General features: G+C 34.1%; 2 protein-coding genes across 3 annotated transcripts; one reads left to right on the top strand and one right to left on the bottom strand.

Moving 5' to 3' along the window:
- Window positions 1–290: 290 nt before the first annotated feature.
- LOC125189089 (protein STRICTOSIDINE SYNTHASE-LIKE 3) lies at window positions 291–2,680 on the bottom strand. Its single transcript, XM_048086284.1, has 4 exons — window positions 2,063–2,680; window positions 1,579–1,854; window positions 1,304–1,471; window positions 291–829 (listed from the first exon to the last, which is right to left on the bottom strand). The coding sequence occupies exons 1-4, from the start codon at window positions 2,389–2,391 to the stop codon at window positions 427–429; spliced, it is 1,176 nt and encodes a 391-aa protein (XP_047942241.1). The 5' UTR covers window positions 2,392–2,680; the 3' UTR covers window positions 291–426.
- Window positions 2,681–9,045: 6,365 nt separating this feature from the next.
- On the top strand, window positions 9,046–13,283 carry LOC125187408 (axial regulator YABBY 5-like). 2 transcript variants are annotated; one of them, XM_048083997.1, is made up of 6 exons: window positions 9,046–9,570; window positions 10,930–11,049; window positions 11,429–11,564; window positions 12,134–12,182; window positions 12,258–12,333; window positions 12,807–13,283. In XM_048083997.1, exons 1-6 carry the CDS (start codon window positions 9,502–9,504, stop codon window positions 12,921–12,923), a joined length of 567 nt encoding a protein of 188 aa, XP_047939954.1. In that variant the 5' UTR covers window positions 9,046–9,501; the 3' UTR covers window positions 12,924–13,283. The 2 variants fall into 2 exon arrangements, with proteins under 2 accessions (XP_047939954.1, XP_047939953.1); XM_048083996.1 differs by having other exon boundaries at window positions 9,055–9,570; window positions 11,423–11,564.
- The last annotated feature ends 1,250 nt before the right edge of the window (window positions 13,284–14,533 follow it).

The raw sequence follows: 14,533 nt of genomic DNA, 5'->3' as shown, positions 1-14,533 counted from the left end.
TTAAATTGTTTATAACTAGAACAGCGTGTTTAGACTCTTTTACCAAAAAAAAGTTTCAAATATTTGTTGGACCTTTTATAGGAGTAGTACTACTAATTGTTGGACGTAAGGGAACAAGTATAAATGTAATTTCCAATTTATTCTATGATTTTGTCGGACTTTATGTTAATAATTAACATCCAAATATTTAATTGATGAGTCAGTCTCGATTTTGACCAAAAAGTATACTGTAATAACATAGTAGGAGTAGGAGTATTAAATTTTTGTTTTTAATATAAGATGGAAATCGCTTGCGTATGAAATTCTTCATCATTATGATTAATAAAGAGTAAACTAAATGCCACATCTCCTACATAAGAGAGGCACAAACCAGAAACAAAACGAGGTAATTGAGATTCTCTCACACACAAGAAGCAACACATGAATCTAATCCAAATCATAAACTGCAACAGACGACATCAACACACTCCCCAACCAAAGCTTCCCATCTCTCTCCTCCACTTCACTCACTGCCTTCACTACTTTCCCCGTTCTATCCTCCAGAATCTGCACGAGCTTACCGTCTTCGCTGTACTTTGCCACCAAAGCGTGCATCCGCCCTCCGATCTGCATCAGGTAATGGAGCTTCGCAGAGATCGGAAGCTTCAGCCAGGCTTGACGGAGTTTTGGGTATAGACCTAGGATGTGCGCGTATATGCTTCTCCGGCAGTGGATTGCTACCCAGAACTCACCCTTCTCGTTTGTCCGTACGTTGTCCGGGAATCCGGGCAGCACAGCAAAGGGCTCCCACGTCCCTGCTTTCTCGCCTTTCAACCAGTATTTGATTAACCTACACAAATTGGATGATAGAAGCTTATTACTATAATTCAAGAAACGCATCGTCTTTGTTTAATCGTAGATGCAATGCAATATATTGATTTGCTAATAGCAATCAACAAACTGAATGGCAATATACATTCTGAGAAGATGTACAAATCCTCACATTTCAAGTTGTAAACATACAAACTAGCATCGAGTGATAATAATAACTCAATTGGATAACAGAAACTCCATTTTAACTCAAGAAACGTGCCTTTAATGTTTAATCATAGTAGCAATGCAATGCAATGCGTTGTATTGATTTGCTTGCTAATAGAGATCAATAAACTGAATGACAATATCCATTTTGTTTATGAGAAGATGTACAAATCCTCACATGTCAGGCTGTGAACATACAAACTGGCATCAAGTGATAACAATAACAATTCAGCTCTCGCAATTACGTGGATAAATCAAGTAAACTAAGGATGATCAGTGCACATACCTCCCAACTGAACCTTCACAGAACACGAAATACGAACGATCCTTACTTAAGGAAATGCCATTTGGAAACTGCACGTTCCGGACAAGAATAGTGGTTTCTTTCGTTTCCAGATTGTACTTCAGCACCCTTCCACTATCTTCGCTAGAGAAAACCAACTGGAGGAAGTTCCTGAAACGAGAAGGCACTAGTATCAAGAGTTTCGCACCTACCAAAACTCTCCCCTAAACCTCCAAACTAAAATAGAACTTTCACTAATCAACAAAATTCACACCTACCTTCTTCTGTACTTAGTGCTGCTATCAGTAAAGTAAACGTTCCCTTCATCATCAACATCTACATCATTCGTAAATCCCAGGGGAACGCCTTCCGCCTCAGTGGTCAGAGACGTGGCCAAACCACCCTCGGGGCCAACCTTCATCAACCCAAAATACGCATCAGCAATGTACAAATCACCACTCTTCTTGTCAAATCTCAGCCCCAAAGGCCTCCCACAGATGTGTTCGTTCTTCACGTAGCCCAGCACTGTCGGCTTCGGCTCACATAGGCCCGACCTTAAACAACCACCAACCAATACAGTATCATCAAATGGGATACTTAAGTCCGTTTTCACTGCTCAAATCCACAAGCAATTATTTCTCAAATCGCACAAATGTGAAATCAAAATTGATTCTACAAGAAAATTAAACAATTCACCCACAACAGTACCTAAATTCGAATCAAAACAAACAAAAAAGGAAAAAAAGAGGAAAGAATCATCACCGATTAGCCGAAGTGTAGGCAAAGTCATTCCACTTCTCCCCATCCCAGAAAACAACCCTACCATCAGCAACGCCGGTGTACGGGCCGCGGCCCTTCGGATCGAAAGCAATGCTCTCGGGCCCCTGCACCTGATTCAAAAACCTAATTTCCGATTTCTGGAGCAAATTCTCGTGGTCCCTATCAATCGGCAGGGCGGACCACGGCGGCATCTCCACCCTCACCGACTCGAAATCGGGGAAATCGGAAATCGCGGAGTGGCGGAACGGGTCGACGGCGCAGTAGACCGCCAGCAGGATGAACAGACCAGCGAATGCTCCGGCGGGCGTCATGGCCGGCGATTGCTGATGAAAATTGGGAGTTGGGGCTTTTATGGAAACGGTTTGCGAGCTGACAGTTGATAAAAAGATGGAGGGTTGGTTGGGGAGGAGAAATTAAGGAAATTAAATTGGATTTATCCTGCAACCAACCACCAGCTGCCTACTTTCTGCCTGCATTTGTGTTGGGGCCGCATTTGAAGCTAAATTCTGGATTCCGCCATTAATAGCTGCGAGCTACGGTTGTTTGAATTAGGGCTTTTACTGCAGCAATTTTTACGAGCAAGGACCAATTTGACTACCAGAATTCAATGGAATGTCAAAAAGTTCTGTTTTAGTCAATTCCAGTACAAAAATTGGACATCATTACATAAATTTATTAGCTAGTAATATTGATTTGGACTAAAGTATGAATTTTTATGAAATATGGACAATCTTTGATGGTTATATGCGCTAAAAAATTGATGAAGTTTGAAAACAGAGTATTTAAAATGAAGTTCAAAATTTTCTCAATTATCTCATCTATACAGATTCTGGTAAAATCAATGGTGATGCAGCTGCCAAAATTGCCTACAAAATCGATGGTGATGACGAGAATTGGGCATGGTTGGGGCAATTCTAGCTGCCACTGCTACATCACCTTTGATTTAGCTAGATTTGGTCGGATGAAACAATTGCAGATCCATTATTTAATACTACTAGTATATATTTGACCAAACACAATTAGGCACAGGACTAGAACCCATTAATTGCTTCATCAAACTCATCACAAAAAGCCAAAAAGAAAATCGATTTTCCTGTTTCAAAATGTATTTATAATTTATTGATATCAGCTAGGCAAAACAATTAATTACACTGGACCAGTGTATAACTCAATATGAACATTTATCTGATCCTTTGACATAGGCTAGCTACTATGTCACATAGCCAAGAATCTGCTTCTCTTCAACATCATCTTACATTTGCCAGATCAGATGTATACAACTACTGCCGTTTGGAATGAATAGTCAAATAGAGAAAACCATAGACTTAGTTATCTTGAATATAAAGGCAACAGATAAATACAAACATACTCTATCAAATTACTCCTTTGAGAGCCAAAATTCCAATGACTGGCGGTTTTTCTCCACCTGTTCTATATATGCATCAAGAAAGCCCCTTAATTCCCTCATTCTAGAACGAGAAATGGTATTCGAACACATAGGCTATACATGGAGAAATCCACAAGATATATGTAATCTAGTTGAAGACAAACAAGCACGGTCACTTCTTTCTCTATATCCAGAGTATTTCACAGAGTTCCAAGTCAAGAAACTTCTAGCAACAAAGTTTTGCCAACTCTTAGAATTGAGAAAAATGAACAGAGCTAAATGACCCACTGAGAGAATCAGACTATTCTAGCAAGACAGTTTTGTTCACTCTTCGAATCAAGGAAAATGAACAGAGCTAAATAACCCTCTAGAGAATGAACATGTCAAGATAATGAACAAGAAAAGCCAGAGATGCATAAACAGTGTATAAATGATCTGTGGTATATCCATCACCAATTCAAACAAGTAAATCTTATGCAGGAAGACAACAAAGTCGAGAAACTATTCTAGCAAGAAAGTTTTGTTCACTCGTAGAATCAAGGAAAACAAACAGAGCTGAATACTTCAGATAATGAGCATGGCAAGATAATGAGCAGGGAAATCATAGATGCATAAACAATGGTTATATGATCCGTGGCATATCCATCACCAATTCAAACAAGTAAATCGTATGCTGGAACACACCAACGCCGAGCACGAGTGGCACACCAAGTCATCGTTTTACCTAGAATTTCACTTCAAATATGTAGCTAAATTTTCACCAGTAATTCCTCAATCACAGTCTATGCAAGAAACCGTAAGCTAATCAAAGTATTGAGAACTAATGCTAAGCAACACAAACAAAGTATAGAACTTCGAAGATCAATCCTCCCTAGCTTCTACTATACCTATTCTAAACTAAAACTACACAAAATCACATTACTTCAGCTCAAAATCACAAAAAACAAAATCATTTTCAAAACTTAAAGCATCAAACTAAAATGCAACAGATAAGAAGTATCAAAGAGCGAAAAAGTCACAAACAAAAAATCATAAACCCTAAACAGATTTAGAAACACAGATATCAAGTAAAAGCTAAGAAATTCAACAAATGGGTTAAAAAAACGGAGAAATTGAAATTGAAATTGCTTAACCCTTCAGAGCAACATCATCATCAGGGGCGGAGGGCTGCGTTTGGATAGCTGAGATCCGAGATGAGGAAAGAGCGAGCAGCGAAGAGAACAGAAATTCAGATTGAAAACTATTAAAACATCATATTCCGAAGATTTTCCAAAACCCAACGGAATTAATCGAATCAGTTTTTTTCGCTTCTCCACATATTTTCCATCAAATTCGGCGCTTCGAGCTCTTTCCCTCTTCGGATTTCTCGCCGGAAAACAGACCAAACGCGGCCCTTTGGAAATTTTGAAAAAGAGGAGGCGCGTTATATACTGAGGGCTTTACTTTTACTTCAAGGGCTTCTATTTTTCATGTTTTATAAAAGTGACCCAAAAATGTTGTGGAATTATACAGGGGGCCATTAATTATGAAATTTTTAAATTTGTGTTACTGGATAAAGTTCATGTAATTGAATCTAGCAGTAGTGAATTCAAAAAATTTTAAAGTAAAATCTCATCGCTAAGTACCAAGGTTATAAACTAAGACCTATTTAGTTTCGTGGTTTCGCTCGGTTATGATTTGTTATTAAGCCTAAATATGTTGAGGGGTATGCTTTAACGAGATATGCACAGGTTAAATCTTGTAGTTCACATTGTTCATTTAAGTGTTGTGTGGTTTACGATCCAAATTTCGACGATCAATTTGGTTAACTTGCATCGGTTGTTGTGTTCAATAATTGTGCCATGTTGCATGATCAGCCCTTCTACCTCACTATTTTGCATTTCTAAATCATACTCCCCCCGTCCCTCTTTAGGAGTCTCGGTTTAACACTTTTGGATATGCTACTTTAGGATTCCCGGTTCGAAATAGGCCCATATTCCACTAACTTTTTTCCACTCACATTTTATTATAAAACTAATACTATATAAAAGTAGGATCCACATTCCACTAACTTTTTTCACCAACTTTCTTTTATATTTCTCAAAACCCGTGCCGAACTCAAATGAGATTCATAAAGTGGGACGGAGGGAGTACTGCATCGATTCACATACATTATTTTCATATCATCGTCGCTTAATTCCCATCCACGGTTGAGATTTGCCGAAGATCTTTGACTGATTCATTGCTACATGAAGACGAATACCTAGACTTGTCAAGGCTAATATTGGTTCGAGATACCGTAATGAAGATGCTAGCAAATGCTCGATGTCTTCTTCGTCAAAGCTCAAATACGAGTATGAACTCAAAAAGCATTTGGAATGTCACATAAATGAGGGTGTCATGTTTAGGTTCACATAAAAAAATGTTTAGGTTCTCATAAGGGTAAATTTGCCATTCTTTCCCCGTCAAAATCACACAAAATCAAATATGTGAAGGGTTTTAAAATTTGCGACAAACAACATAATCAAATGCCCGATTATAAAATACTAACATGCAATATTTAATTTAGAGAAGGAAAATGAGTCATGACATGACTTAACCCAAGCACGAATCAAACGGGCCCTTAGAGTTGTGAGATTCCCATTTTGAGGAATCTTTCATCATATCTAATTTCACATTTAATTTTTTTAAGTAAAAGAAAATTCATACATATTCTCATTTCATATTTAATTTTTCTAACTTATAGAAAATTCAGAAATATGGACATTTTAAATCATCCGAAAATATAATGGTCAACCATGATGATGATTTGTTCGTAATTTAATCATCCGAAAATATAAATACATTAATTTTATTTATTAGTTACATTAATATAACCAATAAAATAATAATTTGAATCGGGGAATAAATATGGTCAATATATGGTGGAAGAGACTTAAGTGGCACTCAAAACCTTGCATTAAATTTATTAGTTGCATTAATTATATTGCATCATTTTGTTTCTGAGTTTTACTGATCATGTGTTGTCACTGTCTTTCCAGTTTGGTTAAATGATGAATTTTACGACTAAAATGAAAAGGTTAATTATTTTTTAGAATAGAAAATTACTCCTTAATACTTAAATTATGTCTCGAGTTATAAATTTCATAATAACTCATAAAACGTTTCGTTCATTTTATTTTTTCCCCCCTTATGCAGAACGTATATTATTCGATTTGCTACTTAAATATATTATTTTTTCAAATCATCTCTCATCGCATAAACATGAGACGATGATTATATTCTGATATGTTAATGCCATGTCCATAATTTTACAATCAACATAATATACATAAATATATAATTAAGCAATGACAGATGAAGTTAGAGTATGACCGTTAGTCCAAAATGTCGTTGTAAAACTCCATTAATCGGCTTGACAACCCATATCAACTTCACCTCCAATCACACGAAATTCACGTCTTCCTCTTAGTCGTTATAGTAGTTTCTTGTATCAATTAATTGATCAATTATTTTGGATCGAGAAACAGAGTTTCAACAACAAAATCCACGTGGCATAGAGAGACCCGAACAAATGGTACAACTATTTTGTGAATGAATAAAAAGTACTCCCTCCGTCCGCCATTAGGAGTCCCGGTCACTTTTGTGCACTCATTTTATAAAAATGATAATAAATAATTAAAGTGGAGAAATGGTAAAGTACAAGAGGGAATAATGATAAGAAGACTCTTGTCAACATTATTCTCTCTCTTATTTAACCATTTCTCCACTTTAACTATTTATTATCATTTTTACAAAACGAGTGCGCAAAAGTGACCGGGACTACTAATGGCGGACGGAGGGAGTATGAATTTTTAGTTTAATTGACGCGTACTGTTTTTATCCAGTCAGAATTTGAATGCTTGTCTTTGTTTTTCATCGCAATTTTTCTATTTCAGTAAAAGGTTTATGTATTATTCTATATTTCTAAATGATTATAGTCGAAAATTTTGCAGTTATCAATTTTTAAAAAGTATATCCCACAAGGTCCGTTTCGGGCGGTAAAAATAATCGATATAAATCTATAATCTCATTAAACTCACGTTTCTATGATTAATAAATCCAATTTAATAAATAAATCCTAATTATTCCAAGTATTTTATGTAATTTAAGTCGAAGACATTACAAGTTAAAATTGTGCTGTCAAATCTAACGAATATTTGCAATTGCGTCTTATCTATCATGTCTGCACATTTGTATGTTATTTGACACATTATGGTACAATTATATGCTGATTTTCATAAAGTTGATAACGTCTTTTGTTATTAAAAGTCAATACCTCATAAATTAATTCCACTTTCATTTTTTAGTATTTTAATTAGGAAATCAGTGTTACGTATATTTATTTTATCAACTATTTATGTTTTTTCTTTCCCTTTCAAAATTTAATTTAATGTTGTTTTTTTTACTTGGCGATCGATCATTATCACCAACTATAAGAAAAATGATGGGACAAAAGACATTCATATTGTGAGTTTCAGTTAATTCTTTTTTAAGTTAATGTCAAAATCTCAAATTTAGCTACTTTGGGAAAAATTTCATTTGGTGAGTTGTAGTTTCTTTTATTTGAGCTGTGCATTTATATTTTGCAATAATGTAAGGAGTGTATAATGGAATAGTAATGACATTGAATGCTATTTATACACAGAGTACAATGTGAAAAATGGAATAACAAAGTACTTTAAATAAGTATTTACAACTATCCCACTTAAGAAAGGAATCAACATCCAAAAATAAATTAATATGCTAAAAAGCAAAAACCTAGTAGGATTGATAAACGTCTTAAACAATAGAGTTAGACTCAAAAACCCATCCTATGTCTTAGTCTTATTTATCTCTTCGTTCTGTTTATTGAAATATCTTGGTTATTTCGAGTTTGACAAGGCAATCATGCATTTATGATTTGTGCCAACGACTATATTCACTTGATCTTTTATCGAATACACATGCGTCAACAACTTATTATTCCACATCAATACACTTTGAAACCGATCAAAATGTTGATTACTTCTCTGTACGATTCATAGATAAGATAAAACTCGTATCTTAGCAAAAACTTTATACTATTTACAAAGAGGATCTTTGATCCCTTTCTCAAATTAATATTGCATAGTAAACAAAGAAAAAGTTGGAACCATAAATTTATGTGTCTTGTCCTTGTCAAAAATGTAAATGATGGTAATATATTGTTGATTTAACAAGACTCATTAACAACATTTTGATTGAACATGATAAATTCTCATTGTGCTTTCCCTAACCATAATTAGCCATACAAACATAGTAAACATGTATATCCATCAATCAAAGTATCAACATAGAATCCCAAGCTAAAAATAAATGTTTCCTATTTGTTGTTGACAAAAAATTGAGTGAAATGTTACAAACTCAAATCCCTAAACATTCGATATGTTAATATCTCGCCCCCCTCGTCCGCTGCACAAAATTCTGCAATATAAATACCAAAAACCACACCAATCCCACCCACTCATTCTCTCAATCATAATACCATCTCTCTCTCTCCAAAACATCTTCCCAAAAATAAGAAAAACATCATTTTCTTTTCACAAACCCCATTACAAAATACCACTAAAATCTCTCTCTCTCTCTCTCTCAATAAATAAATAAAAAACAATCCTTTTCTTTTTCACAAACCCCATTACAAAATACCACTAAATATCATACTCCCACTTCTCTTTCTCTCTCTCCTACACACACACACCAATCTCTCTCTCTCCTCATCTAATTTCCATTGAGTTTTCTACACTCATTTCTTGCCCTCACCTCTCTACTACCATACAAATAACACATTAATTATATATAGGTATCTTACTCAAATACACACACATATATAAATACACACACCCTCTCCCTTCCTCTCTCTCCCTCAATTCTTGATCTTTCAGCTAGGTGCAATCCAGCTTAATTGCTCAGAGCCCTTCTGTTTAATTTATTTTTCTAGTGAGGAAAAGTGAAAGAAAGAAAGCCTCATCTTCTCCGGCGATTCGATCCGGCTAAGATGTCAATGGAATTGACCGCTGAGCCTGTTTGTTATGTTAACTGCAACTACTGCAACACCATTTTGGCGGTATATTTTTCTTTCACTTAATTTGCATGTAGATACCTAATTAGAACTTCATCAAGAAATCAAATTTTCACTACTTCAAGCTCAAGAACAATAGGGTTGTGGAAAAAAGCAATCTTTTGAAAAACCCAGTTTTTGGATGTGTGTTTTTGGATGGTTTTAGTGTAATCAAGCAAAAAGATTCAATTTTTGAAGCACTCTCTGAAAAAATGCAGGTAGAGAATTGTGGGTTCAGAGAATTTGTTGGCTGTTGTCTTTTTAGCTATATATGGTATGGTATTTTATGTTGATCCTTGCAAAACATAAAAAAATAATTTTGTCAATAAAAATTGTCGGATAAATTTTGGTGACAAGAAAGCTTACAAATTAGTACTACTAGCTGATATTTTATGCATCATGAATGATGTCTTTTACCCAAAGATTTGATTTTTTCATTTTAATTTTTCTTTATTTTTGGGTTCTATGAAGCAAGAATTTGAAATCACAAAAACCCAGAAAGAAACCTACTTTTTTTCGCAATAAAGAACCCTATTTTGAATGCTGTTTTGTAATTTTGATAATCAATGTGGAACCCTATGATCTTGTGGTTATTAGGGTTCTTCATCTCTGCGTTCAAACATGGAAATTAATTACTACTGATGCAGTTTGTCCTTTTAAACACCTCAATTTATGACTCATCTAATTTCTACTGTGTGTTACTGTGTGTGGGGGATTGTGTGTTTCATTATATTTTATTCCATCAAATTGAGGTATTTTACTAACAAGATTGCTCTTTTATGTGATTGGAAATGACTTTAGCCTCATTTTACAGTCTGTAAAAAAGAAGAAGCAACAAATGTATACGATTTAATTGATGATGCTTCCAATTCGTCCCACTCTCCCTAAATCACACACACACACACACAGTGATCACTGATGTTGTCATTGTTTCAGAAAAAGTCAGAAGCACTGAAAGGAAAGAGAGAGAGAGAGATTTATGATAAGGGCTTCTTTAATTATTACACATCTCTTGGTTATTGTCCATATATGAGTGGTGCTGTGATTCTTTTGCAATTTGCAGGCCCTTAATTTCAAGAATTCCCCCTCAATTTTAGCTACATTAACAAACCTTCGTTATCCAACAAATTCAGCCAAAAAGAAAGATGCTTACATGTCTTTACACATATGTGTATAAAAATCCACTTCTTCTCCTACTTATGATATTTTCTGCACATTTGCCCTTCAAGAATGAGATTTTATTATGTGAAAAACACACAACACGCAGTGGAAGGGCACATTTTGGTGTGACTAGGGTTTGGTGACATCAAGATTGGATTTTTATTGATGGGTTTTAATTTAATCTGATAAACATTGTGTGTGCAGGTTAATGTTCCATTTGGGAGCATGTTTACTATTGTCACTGTGAGATGTGGGCATTGCTCAAATTTGCTCTCAGTCAACATGGGAGCTTTGCTTCAGTCTGTTCACCTCCAAGATTTCCAGGTGTGTGTGTATGTGTGAGAGAGAGAGAGAGAGAGAGAGAGAGAGAGAGAGAGAGAGAGAGAGAGAGAGAGAGACCATTCTTTTCTTTTTTCAATTTCCATCACCAAGAATTTGGAAGTACATTGTGTTCTAGCTAGATATAGATAGTACTGATGATCCAAAAATCCAGAATTTTCATTCAAGTATGTGTGTGTGTGTGTGTGTTGAAGACCAAACTAGTCTCCTTTTTCAGTTTCTGTCAACAAGAATTTGGAAGTACAAAAGAAACTTCATTCAAAACAAAATTGACATAAGTGGATATTTAAGAGTATAGTAGTATGATCTTATGCATATTATACTAGTTCTACTTTGATTCCTTTTGTTTTAACTGAAGCTACAGAAACAGCAATCCTTTGCCGCCTCAGCTGCAGCCGCCTTAGACGACGTCGCCACCAGAGACAACGGCTCCTCTTCCAAGTACAACAGATCATACAGCCCCCTCGACATCGAACAACCTAAGATGGCTCCAATACGCCGTAAGTCCAATTAATTATAAATTCACATCAATACACACACTTAATTTAACTTCTTGTTTATGTAAACTTGATCAGCTTAAAGAGCAACATATATAGTTTGTTGAGTGGTGTACAAATTGGTGTAGTATCCTTTTAGGGGCACTTTGTCCTAAAGTAAATTTGATGAGAGAGAGAGAGAGAGGACATGCATATAATCTTGATTCATATATGACCTGTTGTGATAGTGACATAACAATTACATACAACTCATGATCTGCAAAGAGCATCAGGCTCAAACATATACATAGGCATGGTACTTTTATGAATCAGTCATTACCTCTTTATTCATAAGATATAACCACCACCACTACTAATCAATGAAGCACTATAAATTTTCTTTGATTTTTTCCACGTTGATTTTGATATATATGTTCATTAATAGAGATGATATTGGTGAAATACTATTAATTTACTAGTCATTTTTGGTTCATTATATCTTTCTCTATGTATGTGTGTGACATCTTGGTATAGTTGAATTAAATCAAGTTCAAATCTTTTTCTCATTTGCTTATAATTTTGTTGTGTTACAGCACCGGAGAAAAGACAACGTGTTCCATCAGCCTACAATCGTTTCATAAAGTAAGTAGTACTATAATTCATACTAGTATATATATTACTAAATGATAAACGATTATTTATATTTTGTGGTAACAGAGAGGAAATTCAGAGGATTAAAGCAAGCAATCCTGAGATTAGCCACCGTGAAGCCTTTAGCACAGCTGCAAAGAACGTAAGTTAAATAAAAAATATAGTCATGTTTCACAATTGCTTTACATTCAAGAGATAAAATTCGTACATTAAAATTTAGGAGGTGATATAAATAAATTGACCTAAGAAAAACAGCTCCAAGTGGGATTTTAGAAGAATGATAAAAAAAATTTAGGTGGAAAATTGTTAAAGAAAATGGATGAAAGTTTAAATACTTACAAAATGTGTAGTTAAATAAATGTTGTAAAGATATCCATGCAGAAGAACATGCCTTATATTATAGTCAACCAAAATAAAAAAAAATACATGTAAATTTTGAAGTATATATATGTTCTAATATGGACATTTTGTTAATAATTCTTGATATAGTATTATTGATGCAGTTTACTACTGATTAGTATAGTACTCATGAATATGAATTTTGTTGCATCATCGAAACACGAATAAATAAAAATACTAGAAGTAATGTCGACTTTCGTATTGTCACATATGCAGTGGGCACATTTTCCTCATATTCATTTCGGGTTAAAGATGGAAAGCAACAAACAAGCAAAGATGGATCATCCTGTTGCAGCAGGAGAAGCCACAGCTCAACAATCTCTTGGTGTTTAGATTGGTTAATTTTGCAAAATAAGGTTAAAAAAATGCATATTTCCATCCCAAAAGGTATGAAGATCGTGGTGGATTGATCCCTCTATATATATACTATTAAGTCATAAGAATTGTTATAATTCATAAAATAACTGAAATATTATGAGGGGTTCTACACCATATATCTTCAACTCGAGGGTTGCAAAGATGCAATTTTTTATTTTCCCATGAAAATGATTTAGTAGGAAAATTCCAAATATTTGAAGCCAAACATGATAATATATATGTATATGTCTAAGTCTAAGTCATTATTGCCGTTGTTAACTGTTTTTGATATATGAGATTGAATTCTTGAATTTATATAAATGTTCATTTGTTGCATGTGCATATATAGAGACATATTTTGGTTAGCATTTTGATCTCATTATTTTCCTTGCATATATAGTAGGAGTATAATTTATGTACTTCTTTAATTTGAGAGAACTCGTATAGTTTACTTGAATTTATACAACAAACAATAAAATAGGAGCTATAAATACTGATAAATCTAATTCTTTTTTCATTCTGAATTTTTAGTTAGAGGTATGCAGCTTCTTTAAATTGTAACTCTGCTAACTCATCAATACAGTGTATTAAAAATGTCAACACGGTTACATCAAAATGTCAACACATAATATCAACACATTATATTGAAGTTCAACAAAATTATGTGTTGACATTTTAATGTCATCGTGTTGACATTTTTAATTTACTGCGTTGAGAAGTTAGCAACTTAAGAAAGTTAGCAATTGATCACACCCGTATTGTATTAATTATAAATCCAATCACAATAAATGAACAACACAAAGCTTATATACACCGATAAAACTTAAATACTATGATTGACCACTTAAAAAAAGGCAATCACATCATACAATGAATAAAAAGAAACAAACAAAAAATTAATGGTTATAAATTAAAAAAACAGAACAAGGAACAATAATCCAACTGTATACATACGCATAAATTAATTTATCTAGTATAGAGTATATTGTTTGTCACATTTAATAAGGAAATGACGCATGCATGACCATAATAATTGTCAAAACTCATAAAGAAAATTATGAGACATTACACCTTTGGTACGTTTACTTCACCCATTTTTAGACTTTTGGTCTAAAAGATTGTAGTACTCTAGTATTTTACAATTTGCGTGATTTACATAAATATTAATTGTAGGAAAAGTTACAAAAAAGTTGCATATATTATTAATTATATGCTTGGCTGTTCACTACCTTAAATGATGCAAGGTTTATATCTTTTCGACACCCATGTCAGTTTTAATTTGATCAAAATTACGATGATTTTATAAACCCCAAAAATTCCAAAAGTCACGCAAAGTCATGTTTTTTATTCCCCTCATTTAAAAACCATGTTGTTACACAAGGAAATTAGTGAAAATGTTGTTACACGAGAAAATTAGTGTAAATGTTGTTAGAAGGACCTAAATATGATTTATATCCAAGAATTAGGTGAAAACTCCACTTTGGAAGAGAAGAGATGGTCACAATTTGGTCGTTGCCAAAATTGAAGCCTCACTTACTATACATGAAGTTTGGACCAATTAGGACAAAGTCAAGCAATTGGTCCAA

Source organism: Salvia hispanica, chromosome 5 (genome assembly GCF_023119035.1).
Source record: "Salvia hispanica cultivar TCC Black 2014 chromosome 5, UniMelb_Shisp_WGS_1.0, whole genome shotgun sequence".
Classification (NCBI taxonomy): Eukaryota; Viridiplantae; Streptophyta; class Magnoliopsida; order Lamiales; family Lamiaceae; genus Salvia; species Salvia hispanica.
The sequence above is the reverse complement of the archived record's forward strand: the minus strand, read 5'-3'. Positions and strand labels throughout refer to the sequence as shown.